Source organism: Triturus cristatus, chromosome 7 (genome assembly GCF_964204655.1).
Source record: "Triturus cristatus chromosome 7, aTriCri1.1, whole genome shotgun sequence".
Lineage (NCBI taxonomy): Eukaryota > Metazoa > Chordata > Amphibia > Caudata > Salamandridae > Triturus > Triturus cristatus.
In genome coordinates, this window is record NC_140590.1 from 41,069,121 (window position 1) to 41,081,848 (window position 12,728).

A 12,728-nucleotide genomic window follows, 5' to 3' on the forward strand; every position below is an offset into this window, starting at 1 on the left:
GGCGGTCGTCGACTTTTTTGGCGCCGGCGGGTCATCGAGTCGAGGGGCGGGAATGGCCGTCGACGTCTTCGATGCATGAGGCTTCTGTGTTGCCGTGGAAGCGATGTGAGACGCAGCCGGCAGTGTGACCTTTGGTGTTGGAGTCGATGGCGTCGACGCCGGGAACCGATCAGGTTTGTTGGCACCGAAGGCCTTTTTCCGCATGCCGACTCCAACGTCGGCCGCTTCAAGTTCGGCACCGAAGTCTGGCTTGGTGCGCTTGGTGCCGACGCGCTTCGCTGGCGTCGAAGGTGTGGAAGGCCTCGATCCGACCAGCGCCACTTTTGGTTTCGGTTTCGATTGAACCAGTGCAGCTTTCGGTTTCGGTTTGGAAGAAGGGAAACCAGCCGGTTTAGGTAATAATGGCTGCCGCTGAACGTCCGAGGGCGGGGCCGAAGAACTGCGGGATAGGTCTCGGGTAAGGCCCGAAGGCGATCCCTCGACCGGAGCCATAGACTGTGGCACTGGGCTCTCTTCAGTCTGAACGGGTAGGCCTTGCTCGTCATTGGAGCTACTCTCTTCGGCCCCTAAGGCCTCATCGTAGTCTCCTACCTCGGTGTCGTCTTCATCTCTGCGAAAGAGTGATTCGTCGTCGTCGTTCGATCCGGAGTCATGTTCGGAAACGGGACTGGAGGGTGGGATCTCCAATTCTTCGATATCTTCGGTCTCGGCGTTGAAGATGTCTGCCGGGGCCGGTGCCGCGTGCTGCGCTTCGAGTCTTGCCGCTCGTCGATTCCGTAGAGTCTTCTTGGAACGGAACCGGGCACAGGCCATGCATGTCGATTCGTCGTGATCCGGCGAAAGGCATTTGTTGCACACCGGATGGACGTCGATGTGGGGATATTTCGCATTGCATACCGGACATCTTTTGAACGGTGTCCTCGATTCCATCGTCGATGGGCAGGTAAGAAGCGAAAAGTCGGTGCTGAAAGTTGTTAAACTAACAAAGGAGTATCGAAACCGATCGAGAAAACAGTACCGACGCGAACTAAAGGCCTTTTGGCCTCGATAAAGTTTTTCCTAACTTGAGCTAAGATAGCACATCCGAACCCAATGGCGGAAAAAAACAATCTGAGGATGGAGAGGATGCCCATGCGCACTGTAGTCCAGGGGAGGAGTCACCTATCCCAGGATACCTCGAAGACTCTTCCAGGACAACAACGTGCAAACATCCGGACCCAACACTAGGCGGCGATCTATGCACAGATGTGAATTCAGCAGCCCACATGCCTCGAACATGGTATTGCTACTAGCTGGAAATACTGTGCACAGAGTCCAGGGGTTCCCCAAATGTGTACAGGGCTCAATGTAAAACCCAAAGTGCTCTATTAGTGGTAGTGTGGGCGTGCTCGCTTCGGCAGCACATACAGAGAAGATTAGCATGGCCCCTGCGCAAGAATGACACGCAAATTCGTGAAGAGTTCCATATTTTTATGACGAGGGTGGGTGTTGAAGAACGAAACTGAGAATGTACGGAGCTATAAGATATATTGTTTTACACAACTTCCTGTGGTTAAAAATGGTGTTGTGGAACACTAGCTTGCATACTAAGAGAATGTAATCAACAGTGCATTTTCATATAAACGACCAACAACATATGCAAAGAATCTGAACACTTATATGTCTCTAAAATGAAGAACTATGCTGTAATCTGATATATGTCTTTGATCACTAATAAAATTGAGTTTAAAAAAAATAATGGTTGTGTGGGCAAGCAGCCTTAGGCCCAACACAGAGGAGTGGAAGATATTTATTGCACAACAGTGATCAATAATGCCACGACTCAAGGAGTTCCAGACCAATTTTATAAAATTATACTCAGTTTGTACTTAATTTAAGACCCAGGTCTTGGTAATCAGGTAAGTATGTTTTTAATTAAAAATACTTTACACTTTCAAAAAAAATCAACACTTAGAAACTTTTTCACACTGTTCAATGTTATCCTATAGGGAAAAAATATTGCTGTTAAACAATTAAGTATTGAACTTACAATCTCAGTCTTCGGAGCCAAAAGTCAGCAAGGGCCAGGGATCAGGTAGGTTTCAATACTGCACCACCAGAGGCTCAGGGGCAGCCTGGTGCAGAGGTCAAAATCAGAGTTGGACTCAATGCTTTCCAACGGAGACAGGGGGGGTGCCTGCAGCCACACTGCTTGCAGGTAAGTAAACCAGTTGTAGGGACCAAGCTTTGGGGCAAGCACAAGCACAGGGGGCCTACAAAGCAAAACCACAAACAGCACAGGGGTGGCCGGGTGCAGGGTGCAAATTCAGTCAGGCCCCCAATGCTTTTCAATGACAGCAAAGAGGCTCTAGGCGTGGCACCAGGGTTTCCAGGAGGAAGACCAACAACAGCAGAGAAGTTGGGATGTAGGTGGTTGTAGGGGCACCGTCTGTTCAGCTCACAAAGACCCAGGGGCTTCGGGTGCAGGGGTGCATTTCGACGTCTTCTTGCCAGAGCCAGTCGCGGTCATGGGAGCCTCTAGATTCACACTGCAGGCACCGTTGTGGAAGGCAGGAGAGGTGAGCCAACGCTGGACACGATGTCAGGATTGTTGGGGAGACTTCATTGCACAGGAGAGCCACTCAGACTTGGGCCGTGGGCGTCAGGTGCAGAGTGGGCAGGGATCTAGAGTCTTTGGAGTAGGATTCTTCTGGATGGGTCTGCTGTCCACAGGAGATTGGAGTCTTTGTTAAAGGCAACAGTCCTCCCAGGGTATTCAGAGGTCGCTGTTGCAAAAGACGTCGCAGGGTCGTCGAAGCAGGAGATAGGCCAGTAGGGCTGGGGCCAAGGAAGTTGTCATCTTCTTTCTTCTTAGATCGTCGCAGATCTGAGGACCAGGTCTGGGGAGCCACCTAAATACTGAATTTAGGAGGCATTTTAGGGGGAGTAGCAGGTAGGGCCAATGGGCACCTTACCGGGGGTGACTACACCATCTGTTATGCCACACTCCTGTGGGAGGATGCATAGACCTAGCCCTGATTGGAGGGGTCCCATTTTCAAGATGGTGGGGACTGAAAGTTGTGCTCGACATTGCTTCCCTCAGCCTTAGGGGTGAGGTTGGCAGAGGTGGGCACACAGAGGTTTTTAAACTGCCCCGCCGATTTTCCCTCCAAAGTGAAAACCAGGGGCTGCCATCTGCAGCTAGCAGCAGAGGGTTGGGGTCGCAGTACAAAGGCAGCAATCCTTTAATGCGTCCCCTCTTCGAGCACTGGCCCATCCAGAGGGAGGAGGCATGACACCTTCTGGTCCCAGACAGCAGGGGCTCTCTACCAAGGGGTCCAGAAACCTGTCTGGTGGTGGCTGGTTGGCTGGCTGGCTGCCTACTGCCGGATAGAGACCACTCCAGGGTTGGTAGGGAATCAGGGGGTACCTCTGAGGTGTCCTCTGGGTACATGGTACAATAAGTCCCAAACTGGCTTCAGTGTGGATTTATTGAAAGGAGTAGTTTGGTACCAAACGCTCCTATATTCAGTGAAGCAATCATGGTGCTGTGAAACGTGAGTTGTCGAGTTCCCAGCCCATGTACTCTCTATGGCTTCCCTGGCACTTACAATATTAGGAAATGGTGCCCAATAGTGTAAGGGCGTCTCTGCTCATGCAGATATGCCTTCACCTATAGTATAGTGCACCCTGCCTTTGGGCTGTGAGGCCTGCTAGAGGGGTGACCTACCTATGGTGTCAGGCAGTGCTAGCTAGCATGGCACCTTGGTATGGTGCCATATTGACTTTGTTTTCTCCCTCCTTGGGGCATGCAGGCTGGAAGGGAAGTGGCATGGTCCCAGTGAGGGGGGCCCCCAAGGGGCCCTCTTCAGCTCCTAGGCCCTAGGTACCCAGGGTACAATTTACTAGGGACTTACAGGGGTCAAAAGTACCAATTGGGAGTTTGTTTTAAGGAAGGAGCACTGGCACAGGGGACCTGGTTGGCAAGGACCCTATGCACTACATTTGAAACCACATCAAAACTTGACAAAAAGTGAGGGGGCTAACCATGCGAAAGAGGCATTTTCTCACACACACTATATGTAGATCATAAACAAATGTACTTAATAAAAGGACAAACCACAGCATATGCAGGTAAAGGACAAACCAACTTGGAGTAAGAACACCACACACCTTAAGCAGATCACCACATATGGATTATAAAACAACACCCTTAAAGTAAGAACAACATGCACCCTTCTCAAACAACCTTGGAGCAAAGACACCACACATCATATACGAACAGCCTTGAGGCAAGACACCATATGTAGATCATAAACAAACATCCTTCAGATAGGTACAACCCACACCATATACAGATAAGAGACAAACCTCATGTAGATTAAAAACAAAAAGCCTTGAGGCAAGGACAACACACACCATATGCAAACAGCCTGGGAGTAAGAACACCACATGCAGATTATAAACTAACGCCCCTAATGTGAGCGCAACACGCACCATACAAAACCAACCTTGGAGTAAAGACATCACACACAGATCATAAACCAACAGCCTCGGAGTAAGGCTAACCAAACTACACTGTGATAAGAGGAGAGACAGGGCAATTTATCACCTTGTTATCCAGTACCAATACAAGTCAAAAGACATCTTTTGTCTTTATCGCCACTCTCAGTCTCCAGATCCAACCAAACACCTCTCTCCAAGGGGTCAAAGGCTGACCCTCATAAGAATCATGTCAAGTTCCTCCACCTCATCATCACCACTGAGGTGAGGCCCTCTTCCCTCCCTCATGCAACGCAGAACCTGGCAATGCGAGACGAGAGCGGAACCCCTCTTCATTTAGTCCCAGCATACTTTGCGCTCTTCATCCAGTCACAGGGAGGTGAATACTTTCAGCCTACTCATCCAGCTCATAATAATAATCCACATCTGTAAAGCGCAAACAATCACCCATAAGGGTCTCTAGGCGCTGGGGGCCGTCGGGAAGATTAAGCAAGCTATTGCCCAGAGTCACATGGTGCTGGGCTAATCTGCCGCCGGCGCAGGGGATCGAACCGTGATCCCCAGATTCCGGAGTCAGTCGCCCTGGCCACTCATAACAATGTACTGGGAGGTGAAAACCTTCTATGCATGCCCAGTGTGCATCATGGGGTTGATGCTCTTCGTCTCTCTAACCCCGATCTCCAGGAGCACTGCCCGTCAAAAAGTAATAATCCATCCCGCTTATGCTCCCAACCTAAGCCAGTGCCACCCCACCAGGAGAAAGCTTGTCATTCAAACCCTCCTCATCCAGCCCCTTTGCACATTAACCGAAGGCAGCCTGTTCCCTTGCACTTCCCCTTTAACTCCTGAAGGTCACAGATTCTTACCTCCTGTATCCGCACCTGGAATACAGAGACCGGCACCTTGTAAGCCAAGAGATCTCCACGAGCGACCCCACTGTAACCTCCTGCTATCAGCAAAATGTTTCCATTCATCACTGCCGCCACGTGGGAGTAACGACCCCTCGCCACAAACTTTCCATCACGGCCTGCAAAAGAACCAGACATAACACAAAATTCCTGTTAGTGATGCTACTGTGCTGCGTGCCTGCTCTGTAGCCCAAAATAGAAGCACACTTTCAGAGGTCGGGAGATTGGGGTGTCAGCCTGACAGCGGCAGAACTCTCGGGGTGCTAGTTTCATGCGCGAGAAAGTCATTCACAGCAGTTGTTTTTCTTTCCAGTCTGGGATTTGTAGTGCTGCCAATCCCAAAGTAGAGTCACTACTGCAAGTCTCATAACGCACGATACAAAGAAAAAATCGGCTCTAGATGAGCCCCTCGCGCATGGAACATGAAAACAGCGCCCCCTTCCACACACAACTCTCCGCTGGAAGTAGTAAGCCCTATATAAATGCAATGACATGTATGTAATAGGGTAATACCAGTTCGGAATGGAGTAGCACCCGCACGGTTTATGTACTCTGCCCTCAAACACACGTTTTAATGGAAAAAGTACGGCCATCTTTTTTTCTACTCCACAAATCAGAATTTCTTGTATTTTAGCCATTAAACCGTGGCTCAATTACACTAAGTTCAGCCAGAGGCTCCTGTATGAGGTATTATTCACCTGTGGACAAGCTATCAAAGGCTTTATAAAAAACAAAGACTCCTAAAACTCACTGAAATACCCTGCTACTCGCAGGAATGGTATTTCTGCCGAGGCCGCGTGACATGGTAATTAGTTTGGCCTTTTTTTTTTTTCTTCCCATCGTGCATTACAAAAAAAATCATTTGAAATGCAAGTGGTCTCGCATTGCTGAATGTTTGCGCTATTGATGTTGCATTACTATTATCACCACCAATAGCTCAACATTTTAGTGACTCGAGACCTATTGCATTGCAAATGCTGGTTGTATTATTAGCTTGTCCTGAGAGAAGGGAAGCTTTATCTCTTCACTTATTTGTTACTTTGCCTTTTGCTACCTTCTTCAGGCATGGAAGCCACGTTCGTCTGACTCACTGTGGAAATATTACAAGGGTCCTGGATGTCCGTTTGCGTTTCTTAAGCACTATTATCAGCGAGATTGTAGGAAATGTATTTACAAATTTACTTGAACAATGTGTCGCCTGGGCATTAGCTTCGCATGGGAAGTTTGGATACCTGGACACAGAGTCTTGGCATTTTGAGTTGCGTGTGTTGCAAAGAAATCAATTTCTGGTCTGCCTCATTTCAGAAAGACCCTTTCCGCTATCTTTTCTTTTAGCTCCTATTCATGCGAGGCACTTGCTTGCCTTCTTAAGCTGTCTACTTCTACGTTTTGAAAGTCTGGCAGGTGTATGGCCATTATCAGTATATTCCTCTGAATGGCTGTAGGAAGCTTGATATACATATGGTATACCACAAAGAGGTTATCCAGAGATCCACAGTCCAGAGAATCCCCCAGAAGCGTACAGGGCTCAAGGTAAACCCAAAGTGCTCTGTTAGTAGTACATCGGTCGAGCAGTCTTAGGCCCAACACAGGCCCTTATTGCTAACACATCGACCAATAACTGACACACGACTCAAAGAAAAGAGATCCACAACAATTTTATAAAAATAAACTTTGAGTTTTAGTTTTTAACCCCTTCGGCGCTCATGACGGAACGGTTCCGTCATGAGCGTCGGTTGAGCTGTGCTCATGACGGAACCGTTCCGCCATGACCACGCCCGCGCAAGAAACGGTCAGCGCTCAGCGGGAATCGGCGCCGCGTCGAAGGGGTTAAGATCATCGCAAAAAGTTAAATACGTTTTTCAGGAAAAATACTTTAGTCCTTCAAAAGTCGACACTTTTGAACACCCCACGATGCTCTATTAGAGGTAGTTTGGGAGAGCAGTCTTGGGCCTAGCACAGAGGAGTGTAAGACATTTAAATAATGGACACACCACTCAAAATGGATATCAACACCAATTTTAGAAAAATGAGCTTTGTTAGTATTTTATTTGAAGACCAAGATCTTCACAATAAGTGAAGTATGTTTTTAAATAAACATATTTTTCAGTTTCAAAAGTCGACACTTAGTGCAATTTTTAAACAGTTCAATGTTAATCTATGGAGGAAAACAACAATGCGGTTTCATGGATAAGAACCCAACTTAAAGTTCCAGTCTGCAGGGTTTAAGGTCAGCAGAGGGCAAGGTTCAGGTAAGCACAAAGTCTGCACCACCAGCTGCACAGGGGCAGCCAGGTGAAGAGGTCCAATTCAGAGATAGGCCCAATGCGTTTCAATAGAGAAAGGGAGAGCTTGAAACCATGCTGCTTGCAAGTAATTAAATCGGTTGCAGAGGCCAGGCTTCCGGGGTTAAAGCAAGCACAGGGGGCCACAAGGCAGCATCACACATATAGCACCAGCGGCACAGGGGCAGCTGGGTGTAGGATGCAAATACAGTATTGGGCGCCCAATGCTTTTTGAATGGAGGAACTTGAAGACAGGCTGCAGGCGACGACCTGGAGGCAACAAGCAGGAGACCAGCGACAGCAGAGGTAAGGGGGGGATGCTGTAGGCCATAGGGACACCTTCGAACGAGCTCCCCAAGAGGCTTCGGGTGAAGGGGTGTCCTTTGACATCTGGTTTTCTTACTGGAGCAGGTCGCAGTCGGAGGGAGGGGGGGGGAGCCTTTAGATTCACACTGCAGGCATCCAGGAGGTGTCTGCCAGCTCTGGACTTCGACCCCGGATCGATGGGGAACCTTTTCTGGATTGGTAGGCCACCTGGACACAGACCGAAGGCATAGCCACCTGGACCCAGGCCGAAGGCTTAGGGTGCAAAGTGGTCAAGGATCGTGGATCCGGAGGGCACCAAAGTCCTTGGTGATGTTTTCTTTGTGGACAGAGCCGCTGTCCTCATGAGTTCTGATCTTTTTCGGAGGCAGGCAGTCCTTCCAGGGTTTGTGGAGGTCGCAGACTGCTAACCAGGCGTAGTTTCTTTTGAGGGCTGCAGACAGGCCGGTAGGGCTGGGGCCAAGGCAGTGGGTGTCTTCAATCTTCTTCTAAGCAGCGTCTTCTTAAGCCTTTTTCTTTTTTAGTCAGCAGGAACTATTTTCAGTATCTGGGGGAGCCACCTAAATAGTACATTTGGGGGCAATTTAAGGGAGTGACCGGTAGGGCTAATGGGCACCTTACCCGGGGTGTCTACACCCTCAATTATGCCACGCTCCTGTGGGAAGGGGCATAGTCCTAGCCTTGATTGGAAGAGTCCCCGACCTTCAAGATCGCGGGGAAAGAAAGATGTGCTTCACCTCGCCTCCTACACATTAGGGGTGGAGTTGGCAGAGGTGGGCACACCTCCTATTCTTCCTAGTTTTTCCAGTTGGTTTTCCCACCCAAAGTGGGGGTCTAAATAGAGGGCTGCCATCTGCTGCTAGCAGCAGAGGTTGAGTGTCGCATTGCAAAGGAGGCGGCCGTTGAATCTTCCCTCTAGAGCACTGTGTCCACCCTGGGGGAGAGCGTGTGACACCTGCCAGGATGTGCTTTGTTTCTGGTCCCGGAGAGCAGGGGCTCTCCACCCAGGGGTCCAGACACATGTCTGCGTGTGGCAGGCTGCCTAAAGAGATCACACCAGGGTTGGTAGGTTTTCAGGGGGCACCTCTAAGGTGCTCTCTGAGTACATGTTTCAATAAATCCCACACTGGCATCAGTGAGGGTTTACTGAGAGAAGTAGTTTAGCACTAAGCGCTCCTGTGTTCAGGGAAGCTATTGTGCTCTGAAACTCGAGTTTCCCGCCCATGTAGTCTCTATGGCTTCCCTGGCTCTTCATATCTGCTCATGCATATATGCCCACACCTGTGATATAGTGCACCCTGCCTTAGGGCTGTAAGAGCTGCTTGAGAGGTGACTTACCAATGCCTTAGGCAGTGTTAGTTGGCATGTTGACTGTCGTTTGTATGAACTAGGACATGCATGCCGCAGAGGCAGTCTACATGGCCTAGGGTGCCCTCATCAGTCCCAATGCCCTAGGTACCCAGGTACCATTTACAAGGGACATACGGTCTGGAGGGCCAATTGTGGAACAGTTTTAGGGAAAGAACACTGGTACTGGGAACCTGGACAGCAAGGTCCCAGTGCACTCCAGTCAAAGTTGCATTAAAAGCCAGGCAAAAAGTGAGGCGGGGGGTGGGGGGGGGGGGGGTACTGCAACAGAACCCCATTTTCTCACAGGGACTATTTCAGAGAATGCAGCATTTTTATTTTTGATAAAAGTTTTGATGCTGCAGGCATCCTCTATGAGTGAGAACTATAGTTGCATAAATGTTGTGATTAAAATTGCGTTACCCTCAGGGGCTATGTTAAAAGTAGTATTTCATGCTAAAGGTAACTTTGATGACACCAATCACCTACACAGGCATAGAAATATTCTCTTGCTCGTAAATTGCTGCGTAGTATTTAGTGTGTTGTAAGAAAGTGGCTCTGTATATACTGCACCAAAGTAAGTTTCAGTGTGCACAGAGCCCACAGTCCCCAGAGGTTTGGCAGAGGCTAAAATTAGATATAACCTTACTCTCTAAAGTGGTAGCTTGGTCGAGCAGTAAGGCAGTATCAGAGGACAGTGTAAAGCATTTGTTGTACACACTCAGTCAGCAAATGGTCTCTCACACTCAAGCACAGAACTCTAGGTCAATTGTTTTGTATATAAAAATATATAGTTAGTTTATTTTAGAACCAAAAGTAAGTATCAAAATACTTTCTCAGAATGAAATGCTCTAGTTGAATACTTTCAATAAGCAATAGACTTTTAAATGCAGTAGTTACAGTTGTTGCAATGGGCAGCACAAGTTAAACACAATTATAACATTGAGCTCAATGGGAATCTAAGTAAATGCAATATCAATTACTTTGCATAGGTTTTTCTCACTCAGGGCTGGATTCTGGATTCAGCCCTGGTGCATCTCCTGTAAACAGTTGAAAGAAATCGTTTTTGTTATACAGGCGATTTTTAAGGAATACTTGTATGTTTCAAAAATCGACAAGAATTTCTGGCAAAAAACAGGCAATGTTATCCTACGGAGGAAGGTTTGGTTATCTGAAAATCACAGTTGTAATTACTTTTTAGGGTCAGTGCTGGGCACCAAGATCCAGCACTGGGATCTCTCCTGGTAACAGGTGAGTAATTTCGTTTTCGTTGATCGGGTGATTTTTAGTGAATATTTTAAAGTTTCAAAACTCGACACAGAAGAATTTCCAAGTGAAAACCAGTCAATGTTACCCTATGGAGAAAAAAGTGAGTTATCGGTTTCAGGTAAGTACTCAACTGGCAGAGTTAAGGTTCTGGGGTAAGACTCCGGGTTTTTCCAAGGTCAGGTAGGTACAGTTGTTACACCCTCAGTGGCACAGAGGCAGCCGGGTGCAGAGAGAGTAGGCCCAATGTTAGCCTACAGCGGGCAGGGGGGCCTTTGGTTGGTGGCTGCTAGCAGGCAGGTCACACGGCTGTGGGAGGGGAGCTCCTGGTCACTTACACAGGGCAAGTGGGGAAGTAGAATAGGACAGATGCTGCACTTCCAGGGGCACTCGGGCGGCTGGTTGCAGGGTGCTTTTGGGCCATCGGGCGCCCAATGTATTTCAATGGAAAAGCTGCAAGATGAACGAAGGCTGCACGCTCGGAGATGGAGATTCTTCAGGTGCGACCACCACTTCAAGAGGTAAGTTGGGGAACTGTAGGTTAGGTAGGCACCCAGGAGTTGGGCACAGGGGGCCGCAGGGCACCGGGAAATCTTACCCTCTGCTGGTCGCGGTTGGGGGGGGGGGCCCTGGAGTTGAGGCTGCAGGCGTCGTCAGGAGCGTCGAGGAGGGTCCTTGGGTGCTGGATTCTTGGTCACAGTCGCCGGGGGGATGTCCTCGTGGTCTTTGTTCACTCAGGCACAAGCTGGGCTCGGCGGGTGCAGAGTGTGCTGGATTCGCGGTTCCTGGCTGGCACCAGGGGTTGTTGCTTGTTTGAGCAGAACCACTGCTCGTGGGAGTCTCAGTCTAGATGAGCAAGGAAGTCAGGTCCTCTGGGGTTTTCGAGGTTGCTGACCACTGGAGACGACGGGGTTTAGCAGGAGCAGGTTCGAGGGTCGACAGGCCGGTAGAGCTGGGGCCAAGGCAGTTGGTGTCGTCCTCTTGTTAGCAGCTGCACGGCAGGTCTTCTTGTTGTTTCGGATTCGGGATCTGAGGAAGGAAGGTTCAGGGTGTCCCTAAATACAAAATTTGGGGGCATTACAGGTAGGGAAAGGTCAGGGACCAATGGGTCCCTTTCCTGGGGTGAGTACACACCCTGTCCTGACACTCTCCAGTAGGAGGGGGGCAGGAGCCTAGTCCTGATTGGGTAGGGCTCCCCATCTTCAAGATGGCGAGAGCCCGGAGTCGTGCTTCACCTCGCCTACCCCACCTGAGGGGTGGGGTTGGCAGAGGCTGGCACACCCCCTTTCCTCCCTTGGGTTTTCCCGCCAGTCTTCCCGCCAGAGTGGGGGTCAGAACTGGTGGGGACCAGTTGCTGAGTACAGCAAGTATGTAATAAACAAAAGTGGCTCTACCCTATCTAAAAGTGAAAATTAATAATATTTATTTATTTTTAATTTTAAGTGATGGTAAATAAGGTGAAAATGAGTGATCCATGAGGTGTCACGGAAAACACTATTACTTTTAGATAGGGTAGAACCACTTTTGTTTATTACATAATCATATAGGAGGTAGGTTATATTCCAGTACCTCTTCACTCCCTCCCTTTGATAAATTCTTGAGTACAGCAAGTAGTCAGGGGAGGCTCATATAGGCGGCATGCCTTTGAAGCTTCCCTGCCCATCCTGTGGTAGGAGGCTTGGCACCTCGCCCCAGGATGTGCATTGTTGCAGGCCCACGAGAGCGGATGGCTCTCTACCCAGAGGGCCAGCAACCTGTTTGCTGGGTGGCAGCCTATGCAGCCTCTCAGTCAGGACACGGGTTGAGGGTTAGTTTCAGGGTGCAACTCTAAGTTCTCTCTGACATCAGTGTGGGTTTAAAGTGCTGAGAAGTTTGATACCAAACTTCTCAGTCTTCAGTGTAGCCATCATGGTGCTGTGGAGTTCGTAATGACAACCTCCCAGCACCATATACTCATAATGGCAGCACTGCACTTATAGTGCCCAGGAATGGACCTGGGTACTGTAGGGGCACAGGGCTCATGCACCTGTAACCACACCACTGACATAGTGCACCCAGCTAGAGGGGTGACTAAGGTATGCTAGGGCAGTCTGTTTATGGGCATGGCACACAGGGA

The 12,728-nt window shown here is 49.2% G+C and overlaps 1 protein-coding gene and 1 pseudogene across 1 annotated transcript in view; one reads left to right on the plus strand and one right to left on the minus strand.

Moving 5' to 3' along the window:
* The window catches only part of MEGF8 (multiple EGF like domains 8), a 634,126-nt gene that overhangs the window by 480,836 nt on the left and 140,562 nt on the right, over positions 1–12,728 (minus strand). Inside the window, exon 11 of the mRNA XM_085615576.1 lies at positions 5,349–5,509. Within this exon, the coding sequence (XP_085471702.1) occupies positions 5,349–5,509 (161 nt within the window). The remainder of the gene's footprint in view (positions 1–5,348; positions 5,510–12,728) is intronic.
* On the plus strand, positions 1,385–1,472 carry LOC146808760 (U6 spliceosomal RNA; annotated as a pseudogene).